This window comes from Pavona decussata, unplaced genomic scaffold (genome assembly GCF_977016875.1).
Source record: "Pavona decussata unplaced genomic scaffold, jaPavDecu1.1 SCAFFOLD_114, whole genome shotgun sequence".
In the NCBI taxonomy this organism is placed as follows: domain Eukaryota; kingdom Metazoa; phylum Cnidaria; class Anthozoa; order Scleractinia; family Agariciidae; genus Pavona; species Pavona decussata.
This window is the reverse complement of record NW_028145528.1, coordinates 3,197,439-3,210,775: the sequence shown is the minus strand read 5'-3', so window position 1 is coordinate 3,210,775 and position 13,337 is coordinate 3,197,439. Positions and strand designations below refer to the sequence as shown.

At 41.2% G+C, this 13,337-nt stretch overlaps 3 protein-coding genes across 3 annotated transcripts; 2 read left to right on the top strand and 1 right to left on the bottom strand.

The window, feature by feature from the left end:
* Positions 1-123: 123 nt before the first annotated feature.
* LOC146470238 (von Willebrand factor A domain-containing protein 1-like) lies at positions 124-3,419 on the top strand. Its single transcript, XM_085122314.1, has 2 exons — positions 124-251; positions 2,247-3,419. Exons 1-2 carry the CDS (start codon positions 149-151, stop codon positions 2,963-2,965), a joined length of 822 nt encoding a protein of 273 aa, XP_084978440.1. The 5' UTR covers positions 124-148; the 3' UTR covers positions 2,966-3,419.
* An 822-nt stretch (positions 3,420-4,241) lies between these two features.
* Positions 4,242-7,761, bottom strand: LOC146470237 (collagen alpha-1(XXII) chain-like). Its single transcript, XM_085122317.1, has 2 exons — positions 7,471-7,761; positions 4,242-5,224 (listed from the first exon to the last, which is right to left on the bottom strand). Exons 1-2 carry the CDS (start codon positions 7,568-7,570, stop codon positions 4,527-4,529), a joined length of 798 nt encoding a protein of 265 aa, XP_084978443.1. The 5' UTR covers positions 7,571-7,761; the 3' UTR covers positions 4,242-4,526.
* Positions 7,762-9,945: 2,184 nt separating this feature from the next.
* LOC146470236 (uncharacterized) lies at positions 9,946-13,337 on the top strand. Its single transcript, XM_085122297.1, has 3 exons — positions 9,946-10,124; positions 11,344-12,038; positions 12,631-13,337. The coding sequence occupies exons 2-3, from the start codon at positions 11,582-11,584 to the stop codon at positions 13,335-13,337; spliced, it is 1,164 nt and encodes a 387-aa protein (XP_084978423.1). The 5' UTR covers positions 9,946-10,124; positions 11,344-11,581.

The following is a 13,337-nucleotide window of genomic DNA, read 5'->3' as shown; positions in this document are numbered from 1 at the left end:
AGATTCTTTGCCTTGCCCTGAACGCTCCTCCCCTAGCCCCCCCCCCCCCCCCCCTCATCCAACATGCAAGTTGAACAAAGGCCCTTGTTGTGTGGTAAGATGATATGCTGCATATCGCGTGACCAAGCCGCAAAAGAGTAAACACAACATGATGGTGCGTTTGACGGAAATTTCTTTGGTTATTTTTGTCATCTGTGGACTTGGAGGCTCGTTTGGAGATAAGCGAATTAGCGAAGAGGATTACTATGCGAGTAAGTGAAACGGACTAATTTGTTCAATTCCTAGTCAGCTTAGTTTAGCTTCAGTGTTCTGGAATGGCCGCAGGGTAAGAATCAGAGCTCGGTACACAACAAAAATCAAAACGAAATGAGTGTAGATATGGGTAGCGGTAAACCTTAAGGGAATCGTAACAAAGTGTTGGGGGTGACTCTGTGATAGATAAGCATCTACAGTTTGCTAGTATGTGGAGTAAAGTAGTGTTCCTAGTCGTTCCATGCTACAAGGGAGAGGGGGAGGGGGGGGAGTGACTTGAGCAGTTTGATGGTGGGTATGTGCCACCATTGAGATTTTGTAATGCGCATTCGATCATATCTTTATAGCATGTTAGACTGCGCAATATAAGAAATAAACATTATTATTCATTATTACCCATTCCTCAAAATCTGGACCTCTGACACTTGGAAATGAGTGTACATTTGGGTAGACGTGAAAACTGCATAGGACCGCGAACGATAATGCTGTCAGTTGACGTAGGATGTCGTTTGTCAGTTTATTTTTGGCTGATTAGGTCTCTTGTAGATCCTACGTCAACTGACAGCATTATCGTTCGCGGTCCTTTGCAGTTTTCACGTCTACTTTATTTTTTGGGGCCGTAGGTCTTTACAGATCCGATATGCTGTGCCTTTTAAGCATGGTTTTGTCCATGCGTTTCAATGTTAAGATGGTTTTGGCCATCTACATTCAGTTGACTTTGCGAGACAGGAATTCGATGCTTTGCCTGCTTTCTCCCTGAGGCACGTGGTGTGGCAACGCGTGATTCGGGGAGCGGGCAGGTTCAAAGTACGAGACTTGATAGGACATGGGTTTTGTTGCATTTTATTTGAGCTGGCTCTGTCGCTGGTTTCATATAGAACTGCTACACCGTGCTGACGAGTTCCAATAAGAACGAAACAGCTGTCCACGGTTGCAGCCCTGTTTTGTCGGTTTCTGTCGGGTTGTTGTCTCGCAAAGTCAACTCTTTCACGTAGTATCAGCCTTGCAGTTTGTGTTACATTTGGGTAGCCGTAAACCACAAGGAAAAAAGTTGAGGCGGGGGGGGGGGGGCAACTCTGAGGTAAATAAGCTTTTACAGTTTGTTATTATTTGTGCGGTAAAGTTTAGAAGTGTTCCTAGTCGCTCCATACCACAAGGTCGGGGGGGGGGGTTGACTTGAGTAGTTTGATGGTGGGTATGTACCACCCATTCCATCAGATTAGTGACGCTACGCTCTAGATGCATTTTCTGTTGATAATTAATTCAGTATTTGTCGAAGTTTTAGCCCCCGTTTGTGCAACATTTATATCCGGATTACAACATCAGTTAGGGTTCGTGGAAGATGGTACCTCTTTTACATACCTACAGTAGAAACACTGCATCTCTTTTCGGGGGGGGGGGGGGGGTCTGTTCGAGACACTTTTGAAGGCCCTTAGAAAATATCTTAATCTACCTCGGCTCGTTAAATCCCTACCCTTTATATACCTCCAGCCTGCAAAGCTTCCCCTTTCGAGCGGAGCCTCCCCGTAAAGTCCATTATAGGGCCTGAGTATCCCCCCTTACGGCATTCGGGGCGCAATGCGAACACATTAAACGAAAGGAAGCACCGATTTGTGTGTGTTTCTTTAGATCAGGGGTGCATTAGTTCATTTCGATGGATCAGTCTGTTCGGAAGGCATTAATCGCAAATATTTGCCCTCATTTCGTAACAATGGAAAACTAATCGACTCCTTCTGTTTATAAAGGGGCGAAATAAGGTCAGCTAGCATTTTCGTAAAGCAAACAATAGCTAGTAAATTCCGTTTCCTGAAAGTTTCCGCAACTTACACTATCAGCTTAAGTATCAGAACAAACCAAACTGTATTAGCTTGCACAGCAATTTTAGCAAAGGTATTTTGTCAAATATTATGCGCACTTGTGACCTAACAGCTGCTAAATTCCCGCGGCAATGCTTGTTGGTTCAACAATCATTTAAAGGTGAACTCTCTGTTTAGAATTTCAGAGAATTCCTCCGGCATTAGAAACGGCCAAGAAGTTGTACAAGAACTTTCTCGGTGGCGCACAAAGAAGACTCCACAAAAGACAGATTCTTGGAAACTATTTTGATGTGATCCTGGTGCTTGACTCTTCGAGCTCCGTTAGCCATGGAGAATTTGCGAAAGGCTTAAGCGCCTTGCAAGATCTCGTTTCCAAATCTCGTAACGACACGAACTATGCAGCTATCACTTTCGCTACCCGTGTAATAATCCAGTTCAACTTCACCTCGAGCGTCCTAGCGGCGGGAAAACTTCGCGGACTCAAGCGTTCTGGCGGGAAAACGAACACGCAAGCCGCGCTTAAACAATGCGAACAAATGTACGTTGGGGACCAATACGGCGCCCGCCAAGGAAGTTTTCGAAGAATTCTTGTCGTGACGGATGGCCAGTCGAACATAAAGAGGGATGAAACCGTTCCAAGCGCTTTTCAGTTGAAGGTACTGGGAATTGAGGTGTTTGTGATAGCAGTGGGGGAGTACTTGGAAGGAATTCAGGAGATGGTGCAAATGGCAAGTTCCACCGACGCTCACATGTACCGAGTGTTGAATATGGGGGATCTGGTGGAGATTGTTAAACTCATTCCCAATGTTGGAAAAAAGTCCTGGATTGACGAGCTCTTTGACGGAGAAGCTTCAGAAGAAGGAGATGGGGATGAAGGTCCTCTGGGAAGACTTTGAAGGCGCTACTTCACGGAGATTTTTATGTCTTTTGTATGTTTTGTTGTTGTTGTTGTTGTTGTTGTTGTTGTTGTTGTTGTTGTTGTTGTTTTGTTTCAAAACTGTGCCAAGAAACAAGTGGCAAAAGCCTTCAACCATAAATATTAGACAAACTACTAACTTCATATTAGATATTGGAGAAAGGTGAAACCGCAGACCAATAAGGATGGAAGGATGCAAGAGAGAGCTCGAGTAGCTGTCAGGACCATCGTCTCGGCTCATTTCCTTTTCTCCTATCGTATTTTCCCACAAGTGATAGCTGCCTTCAGTTTGCTCCTTATGATCTGAACCACTGGAATAAGTCATTGTATGTCTTGTATTGTATTGCAGCCAAATAAATGTAGGCTAACTAGTGTACTAGAATTTATTAAACTACGTTTTTGGGTTACAACTACTAAAAGTGAGCTAAAACTGTGATGTTCTTTCTTTGTTTCGGCCTTGTCGAAAAAAATCTGGCGACTGTTATCGTCTAATTTTCACCGTCCGATTTTGTACCACGTGATGTGTTTTGTCCAATGAGGACGCGCGGAAATTATTGGGTTGGTTATATGATTCACAGTAGACGGGCAGGCTCCAAAATGAACTGCTTAATTAATGTTTTCTCTTGCCCTTCAATTTGTTGAACGGAATGCAACCAGGCTCTATTCAGTTCAATAACGTGCAACACGCTGAATGAGCTGTTCGCATGATATACAGCTCAACATTTGTTGAACGGAATACAGCCAGGTTCTATTCCGTTCAATAACGTGCAACACGTTGAATGAGCTGTTCGCATGATTTACGACTCAACATTTGTTGAACAAACGGTTCAGCAATTCTTACTCAACAAACGTTGAACGGTGTATCACTGGCTTTATAATAAACAAGGAATATAGCATAAGTGGTTGAACGTGGTTTTCATCCCTAACTTGAAGCAAGTTGTGCAAGACAAAAATGAAGGATGGGCAGTTGACAGTGGACCATTTCACAAGTTACTCTCATCTCCCGAGTAAGCAGGAAGTTTGGGAGAGTGGAGAGAGTGTACTCTTATTAGAGCACTGGACTAAGTAGGGCGGAGCCTAGTAGAGAGAAAGCTTCCCCATCAGCGGCCAACAAACTAGAAAACAGGGGACCGTGAACAGTCTAAATTAATAATTAATAATAATAATTTATTGCTTATTCGGCGCAAATATCTATATGAATATATTCAAATGCGCCTTACAAGTTACATTAAAATAATAATAAAATAATAAATTCGTGGAGATGCGTTGTATACTCGGAGTACACTACACTGCAGGCGTATCTCTTTGGGAGAGTATAAACTGAATTTGCCATATTGGACTAATATAGAAAACAGGGGAAACTTGGAGTGAGGAAAACAAACCAACTTAACCAAGGGAGTGGGAGCGAGAATGATGGGGTTCCCACTGTAGTAAACGTTTGTCAACCGAACATGGCCGTTTTACCCACGGCCGACGAATAGTCGGCCAGCGCTCGCCAAAGACAAACGCCCGCAATGTGAGTTCAGTTTTTCATCTATGGCTTAGTGTCTTCCTACAACATAAGTCTCCCTCAGTCGCTTTACTTCAGCCGCCCAGGTCCGTCTGTAACTGACAGGCGTGATGAGCTTAACGATTTCAACAAACCCTTGCATGTCGCCAGCTCTGTACAAATGTGCTTCGGATGAACTAGCCATAAGAGCCAACTCATCAATACCGTCCAGATATTCCCCAACTCCGACCACAAAGATCTCGGCTCCATTAAGTTTAAGCGCCATCGCATTCCAAAGTGTTTTATTTCGTTTTATGTTGGATTGTCCGTCGGTGATGACCAGAACGCGTCTAAAACTTCCAACACGGCTCCCAGCCCAGGCACTTTGAAACATCTTTAAGCTTTCCTCCAACGCCTCTTGCATATTGGTTTTGCCTCCTGTTCTCTCAAGCCTCTCCAGTTTTTGACTGGCCTCTTCACCTGAAGAGAAAGTGAATACTGGTTGAGCGTGATTGGCTACTGTAACGGCTGCGTGCATGGTTTCAGAGGCGCTCCTGTCAATCAGCATTTGAATGGCTTTTATCCCCTTTCGGAACTCTGCTCGGCTGATCGAGCTCGAGGAATCGATGACGTATATGATGTCGTGGTGTCCTTGTAATTGTCGTTTAAGGCGAGTAGAGTCTCTGGTACTTATGAAGTGCATCTGAAGCTTCTTGCTTGTGGTCTTTGCCGCTGGAATGCGTTGGAATTCTTTGGCAAAAATTAATGTATAATATATTATTAGTCTTTGCAGAAATCAATTATCAGTATAAACGTTATTGTATTTAGTTTAAGATAAACGTTGACCTTTTCCTGAAATCCTAGTGGGTAGGTGGGTGTATTTTAATTAAAATGTTTTCTCACCTTTAAATTTAGTGGGGCTACCTTTGTCGGCCTTCCGGCCCTGTTTCTATTTTATCTCTTCGAGTCCTCACAACTTTGACTATTCCAAAACCTCAGTGCCAAAAGCTCTATAGTGCTCAGTCTCATAAATATTCAAGAGCTTTTCATGTTAAGTAAAACGTAATAAAGAAAGGTGTGGTGAATTAAGACGAATTGACAAAAATTATGTTAATGATAGCAATAAAAAAAATTGAGATAACAAAACAGTTTGCTAGAAGTACTCTTGTGTCGTTGTAATGTATGTCCATCGCCCTTTCCTTCCTTCACTCTCTCTCGCTTTCTAGCTCTCTCTCCTTGAATAACATGAAATAGCTGCCAGATCCTGCCTCCATATCGTATGCACCCGAGCTGATCCTACAAATATTTTTAGCAAAATTTCTCCATCAAACAATCGAGTGGCATTATTGAAATTTGATCGAAATGCCTTTAAACGGCGACAGCCATTTTTTCACATTATGGGAAGCAAACATAATAAATATAGCTAAATATCCAAAAAGAGGGTGAAGAACCACTCTGTATATGTGACACTGAAATTCCCTTTTGTTTATAGTTATACAACCCGTATCTCGAGAGGCCAACCTAATTAAAATCTTATCAAAAAATTTTTCGTGTACATGTGAACGGCACTAGAGTTAAAATTCGAACATAAGTGCTTGTAGAAATAATTGTGATCAAAGAAGACTAAGGAATTTCAACATTTCGGAAACCTAGGAAACTATTTATTTATTTATTTATTTTATTTTTTATTTTATTTTATTTTATTTTATTTTTTTGAGCTGAACGTGCCTAAATAACACAGTCAGTGCAGGTCGTTTTAAGCGTTAAAATTTCAAATTTTCATCATTCCAGATAGAATGTTCTTAGATGCATCCGACATGGAACGACAAAAACAATTGTTCGAGGTGGTGCAACAGTGCATGATTTGATCTTGAAAAATTAAACCGGTGAAAGGTCAAAGTCTGGAAAACAAGATAAAAACTAGAATATTAAAACATTCGTTCAGCCACATATGTGAAGAAGATGTTAAGTAGTTAGATGATATCAATATGTAATTACTATTTATTTTACAAAGGAAATAAACACATCTACATGGTACGCTTTGAACTTGTTGCTAATTTAGGACGAAGTATGGATGTGTGTGTCCCACTAACAAAGTGATTGAAACAAAATTTGGTTATACTTTCCAAAAATTTTCACTCGGAGGATAAACAGCGTAATTCAACCATACACAAACTCAAACTGAAGAAAGCATGCACTTTACATGAAAACTCGAAATATCACTGTCGCAGTTCAGTGAGAGAACTTGTCCTCCATCAATGGTCATCTATATTCCTAATGAACTGTTTCAGTAAGTAAGGAAGAGGTGGCCAATATGTATAAATTAGTAAACGATATGTCACCATAGTTAAGACACTTCGAAATTATATTCACATTTTTCAACACTCAGAGTAAAACCCGTCATTCCCAGTGAACTGCACCTAAATCCGGGCATGTAATTCATTAGCAAACTTGTCAAAACTGAACCAGACTTTAAATAAAAGGGGGCGCTTTTTCTGCGTGATTTTAAAAGCAATACTTAACTGCATTTTACTGAGTCAAATAACTGCCCTTGGATTTTCTCCAGGTAAATGGCCATCAAGAGCAGCGATTTTAAGCATGTATGCTTTTGTGAGTAAAAAACGATTCAAGAGTCGGCAGCAATTACTATCCCTCCTTACACCACGCACCTTCGGTCCACAAGAATGAGATTCAATTTCTCATCCATTGATTAATTTTCAGCATCAGTGTAAGATATATTTGCATGTACGGGACAAAGCGTGATGGATAACTCCTGTTAACTATAAATTTTAGGAGTGTTAAACCATTCCAGGTTGTATAGGAGAAATTAGCCAAGTAAATTGCAAATAGCAGTCTGTCACCTTCCCAAAAGGTTTACTACTGAGAATTGCAGTCACGGTTATTTTGTAAGTGCTGTCCCCGTTTAGTTGAATCAAAATCTAACAAACATACAAAAACAAGTGATTTTTTTTAAGAGGCGCGTGTAAACAACTTACTGTCATACTCTTCCAGAAGTCTTCTGTCGTTCTCTAAATCACAGAAAACGTCATAAATAGGCAACTGGATAACCATTAACAAAACAAGGAGACAGTGCATTTTGGTGCTTGTTGGAATTTTGGCTGAAAAGCAATCAAGGAATTCCCCAACAAGTTGTCAGTTCAAAGTGAACACTTCGGTGCCGTACAACATCAAAGGCGACCTTGAAAATATTACTGTCACCTCGGCCTCACCCAGTGATACCGATCGCGAAAATATCCCAATCGTGTTTTGTTTCATAAATCAACACATCTGTTGTGTAGTTGACCAGTTTCACAATTTGTTAGCAACACCTTACACGCTATTCCTGTCTCCACTGTCGTTTCTATTGTAGTTGAACTCCTATACCTCTCCAGTTTTGCCATTTGAAGTTTACTATCGCGATATATTTTATATCTCGGGCGATTATTATCTCACATCGTTCTCAGTTTTACAAATTGTCATTAATTGTGCAACACAGATAAGAGCTGGATGATTTGTCATGCCTTTTACCCGCAAAACACCTCCTTTCTGTTTTCTTCGTTCACGTGATGTCATGCACTGATACATCACGGAATATAAAACTTCATGCAACTTGGATAGTTGACACCAAAGTTACACAAAAAGTCATCTTTTCTTTTACAATAGTAACCTGTCTTTTAAGGTGATCCAATTTTTTGCGAGTTTAGAACACAGTTTAAGGTATGTTGTTTTAAAATACCGTCTAACCTGAGAATACTCCTGGTCTCCTTCGCAGCCGTCGTTTGGGCTCGTCAAGCATGTCGCCTGCGAAGAAGACTATGTAAAACCTGACCCCCGTTTAAGACAACAATTCCGTATTTTCCGTAAAATCTGTAACATAACAGAAGTTTGCAATGAGAGTGCAAGGTCTGTGCGAGGCGTTGCCAAGTTCTCCGGCCAGGTTCAGTGCCTCACCTGCGTCGCCTCATGCAGATCTTGATTTTATTGGCCAGTTCAGACCAGTTCAAGCAGACAATTATGAGGGAAACATTTATCGCCCACGTTGCTTTATTTGTTTATAAGTTCCACCCACATGTCGTGTTTTCCGATTCTATTGTGAGTGTGGGTGATGAAATTTCCCAGTTTTGCCAAAGCTCCTCTAAAACGTGTCCAAGATCAGAAGACCATTCAGTTATTCCTCTATTGCCAGTGAAGTGTAACTTAGCAGTGAAGCCACAGAATAGATCCATCATTTATCAAAACTTTGTTCGGCGAAGACAGTTGGATATTGGCTTCGTTCCGTGTTTCTTATCGTGTTTTTAATGAGTCCAATTTCTTGACTCATCGATCTTGAGTTCACGCTTTGAAGATTAATCGAGGAAAAATGGGTGAGAGAAGAGCAGCTACCCATGGACTGGCTGAAAAACTACATGTATATTTCCTTTCTATTGTTATTTTCTTTTTGCTTACTTGCAGGCATACGCATTTTTATTTTACTCAGTTTGTGTTTTTGTTTTGTTTATTTTTTAGTTATTTTTTTTTAATGATGCAATTCACGTACAGAAAAGCCTTTGCAGAGCACCCAAAATGGTCAGTCTCCTGCCCTGGCCCTAATGCAATGGTCGGATTTTGTGTCCCTGGGGAGGCATCCCCGTAACATAGTCGATGACGTCAAACGGTCATTACCCGGTCAGTGGTTCGGGTATTCGAACAAATGAGGACAAATTTACAAAATCTTATCTATTGTGAACTTCAAGAGATTTGATGCTCTTCAGAAGGCCGCCTGAGAATGAATACAGTTGCAGTTTAACTTCCCTGTAATGTCGTGATACAGATCAAAACGTACTACAGCGACAGTGGTAGGAACGGCTTCTACTGGACATTTTTCATTTCATCCAACGTTGTAGGCTACTACGTAGGCAACGTCTCAAACCTTGAGGTTAGTTTCCTTGTTCTCACGTTAAATTTGACATAAAGACAGATCAGTTTGTTTTAGAGTGCGAGAACTGTTAAGGACTAATATATACACGCATAATTTTCACTAGTCGTGGGGCTTGCAACACATTATTCTGCGCTCTGCAGGAGACGAGCAACCCATTTTACTTTGAGAGGTTGAAAGGTCTAAAAGTCGAACAGAATGAAGTTGCCATTCTTTTCTTTAACTAGAGTTGCTTCGATCGACGCGACTGAATTTGGTCCGATCTATAGTCACAAGCTTCTAGTGTGTTATTAGTTCATCACACCGATCAACTACATGACGCGTTGCGTGACGATTTTAAAAATAGCCCCCAGTGAAGGTCAGTGAAGGAGACGACCAGACGAAAGGGACTGTTACGCTATTCCGATGTCTTTTATTAGTTTTTACTTTATTTGTTTATTTATTTATTTATTTATTTATTTTATTTTATTTATTTTATTTTTTTTTTCTCTGTTTTTCTTTGAGTATGCGTTCAAGCTGTCTGCGTTGTAAACTGCCCGGATATGACCGGCCCACGGAATCCCTCAATGCATCCAAGACGAGCACTTATTTATTTAATTTGCATCGGACAGCGGTTGGTCGCCAGGAGAGACTCTGGGATACTAGAATTTTATTCATCGCAGAATTTCTGCGATAAAGCAATGCCAGTTTTCCGCCGAGTCTCTCTTGGCGACCAACTACTAACCAAAAAGCCGGGTACGAGATTAAGTATAGTGTAACGTACTCTTTTATATATTAACCTGAGAAAGGGGAGGGAGTAACTATAAAGTTTCATACGTGCAAGCTCTGCCTGGACGATAACTACGGAAACTTTTACCTGTTATTATACCACAAAGACATTTGAGCTAAGGGCAAAAGAATACCTTTCTTTAGATCTCAATCCTACCCTTCCGGTTGAAAGTCTACTTTTAAATTTAGCCACCCTTTCGCATGTATTTATATTTAACACGTTGGTGCAAAAGGCATTCCTTTTCAAGCGGAGCCTCACCACATGGAATACGTTCCCCCGCTCCCCAAATATTAATGCAAAACCTTTACATTACCTTTACAATGTGTCACTGTGCGACAGAAAACTCTGGTGGCAGTTTTTTGTACAATTTAGCAGCTCAACTTAGTCAACATGTAAATTTAACTAATCATGAGATCATGATAAATCTCTTAGAATAAGTTGATAACTCATGTAGTGGGGTTAGCTTCGATTAAGCAGACAAATGGTGGATAATGAGACCTTTAGAATGCCATTCCTATACCAGAACATTAGGGGACGATTGGTCCCTGCAAGCAGCTTTCGCTCGCTCAAGATAGTCAAACGAGATGAACACGCGAAAGCATGTGAAATCGTCTGCCTCCTGCAAACACATTACGTGGATGCGGGTGGACAAGCCATTCCACAACATATGAATTTCAAAAACGCAAACTACGATTGCCACTTTTTAGATACCTTCAACATTCCATGGGGACTTGTCCACCCTCAAAGTAACAGTTACCTATCTCACCACCCACTCAAACGCGTTTCCGTACTGCATGTGATTTTCCCGCGCACTTACGTCTTCTTCTCCATCGAGTACCTCTGTTGAGTGGAAGGTGGAAACTAGTCACCTTAAAATATTCAAAACTAGATCATTGGATAACGTAATTCTAGAGTTTTGATTGACTTAGCCTCGATGGCATATCAGCCATTGTACCATACCAGAGAACTAAGTGGCCGGTAAATCGTCTTGTGGTCGTTCTTCCATAAATGAAATAAATGAAACGAAATTAAGATAAAATAACATTTGTTAGCTGCTTGTTCTTGTTAGAAATGACCATATAGCCAACTGGGCGCTAAGCGCCCCGTTGGCTATCTATCATCTCAAAATCCAAAGAATACTCGTGGGATAATTATTAAATAGATGTTAATATTTGTAAATGGCAGAAAACTATCCATGGCCTGTGCAAGACGAACAACGTCATCCAACAAGGAGTCTACCAATTAAGCTCGGTTGTGCCGTCTCTTGGTGGACGTTGGCACTGAAGCCCTCAGGGACAAATTCAATTCCTTTCACTCACCAACAAATCTGCATGCTGCCTTGACCGGAAACATTACTACATTACAGCATCTGAGAGCAAGGAAAATAATAAATCCAACACAGTGGGGCAAACTGTTCCCTGCCATGCCCCTTTCCGTTTCATCAGCCTCTTTTGACATCACTCTTCTGATGGTCTTGTTGAGAAATTTGTGTGGTTTAGCTGCTCCCGCAACAGGCTGGGAGGCCCTTCCTCCTTCAACGGATACGAGTCTTGAAGCGGATATCACTCGTGTTAAGTACTTCAGAAACGCCGTGTTCGCGCATGCGGAACACACTACTGTTGACGATGCAACGTTCAGTAGCCATTGGAGGAACATCCGAGAAACTCTAGTGCGGTTGGGAGGAGTTAACTACAGAACAGCTATCGACCGCCTTGAAACGGAATGCATGGACCCCGAGGCTGAAGAACATTACATTGAACTTCTCGGCCAGTGGAAGAGGGATGAGGACAACGTGAAAGATAAGTTGGAAGAGATTATAAAAAGACTTGATGATCTGGAAGTAACAAGCGTTGCTCTTAAACAAGGAACCAATGATGAAGGTTAGTTGGCACGAGAGAATGTAACAATGAAACTCGATTGAAAACATTATCATCGGATACATAAATGATGATGCAATCACACTAAATCTCAATAGTATCTTTTGTCACCATCAATGAATTTTGCTCGGACAGACACCGAGAGATTTTCGAGTGTTTTTGCGAATCTTTTTGCGAGGATCTAATGAACACTCAGTCCCGGTCCTAAACAAGGCACATTCATTATTATCAGCTGGGATTTTTGGTGACATCAGACAAAGCGATCAAATGCTGCTTACGCTTTGTTCGTAGAAGCAGCATTATTCTGGCAACGACGAGTGTCGCCTGAATCGTAGGTGACATTTTTTTTTTGTCAGTTGATTGTCAAAAGTTAGATTCTGTGCTTGTTACGATTTTTTTGTTCCATTTTGTTGGTTTTGTGAAAGTGGAGGTGCGCGAGCACAGCGATAATTGTACGCTGCAGCTGGGCATCCATGAGTGAGATTAATTCTAGACCATTTTACATCTGAAACAGCCAATGTTTGAAGTTGGTGAAAACTGACACACTATTAAGTTCCGTATAATTGAAGCTGTGCACAACACATTGTCTTTTTAGCAGAAAACTTGGAGCCTAAAGAGATGCATAGAGCTGCCGTAGGTGAAGGAAAATACGCCGAGAAAGACTCTGCAGACAACAGCGTTTACACTTACAATACGCAAGCTCGTGCCGATAATGATCATGATGAGAGGGAAATACAGCAAGCTGTTGAAGAAAGAAAAATTCAAATGAAGATACTGCTTGACATAGTCAAGGCGAAAGCTATTGGTGTTGAAGCCAAGATGAAAGAACAAACAGAACTGATGGAAAAAAGCGAAGGCGAAATAGTTTACGCTGAAAAAGAAATAACGGAGACAGTGAAGGAGGGCATTCGACTTTTAAACGAACATGAAGCGGCCATGAAAGCAAATTTAGCTAAAATTCGTGAGAGACAACGCAGAACACACCGTGCTAAAATGGAACGCTTTGAGAAGTTTGCTTCACTTTTACGAATGTGTCTTGAAAATGGCGAGGGTATCGTGCAACAAGGTAGCGGGTCTGAAACTCTTGAAGTAGAGCATATCTCTAGGCGCTGTGAAGAACTTTTAGACGCTGAGGAAATTCAAATCTACAAACCAAAGCATGTTAGGTATGTGGCAAGACGATCGGTTTTGGCAAGCCAAGTTGTAGCTACTCAAGTAGATTCTTCACAATCCGAGGCCAAAGGAAAGGATTTAAGAGATCGAGGAGTCCATGAGTTTGAGTTTGAATTGAGCTCAGGTTGA

What these genes read in the sequence shown, in the direction of transcription:
- LOC146470236 (XM_085122297.1), top strand. Translation starts at nt 11,582, where the DNA reads ATGCCCCTTTCCGTTTCATCAGCCTCTTTTGACATCACTCTTCTGATG. An exon ending in ACAAGGAACCAATGATGAAG is followed by an intron (nt 12,039 to 12,630) that starts GTTAGTTGGCAC and finishes TTGTCTTTTTAG; the next exon opens with CAGAAAACTTGGAGCCTAAA.
- LOC146470237 (XM_085122317.1), bottom strand. Translation starts at nt 7,570, where the DNA reads ATGCACTGTCTCCTTGTTTTGTTAATGGTTATCCAGTTGCCTATTTAT. An exon ending in ACTTCTGGAAGAGTATGACA is followed by an intron (nt 5,225 to 7,470) that starts GTAAGTTGTTTA and finishes TTTTTGCCAAAG; the next exon opens with AATTCCAACGCATTCCAGCG.
- LOC146470238 (XM_085122314.1), top strand. Translation starts at nt 149, where the DNA reads ATGATGGTGCGTTTGACGGAAATTTCTTTGGTTATTTTTGTCATCTGT. An exon ending in CGAAGAGGATTACTATGCGA is followed by an intron (nt 252 to 2,246) that starts GTAAGTGAAACG and finishes CTCTCTGTTTAG; the next exon opens with AATTTCAGAGAATTCCTCCG.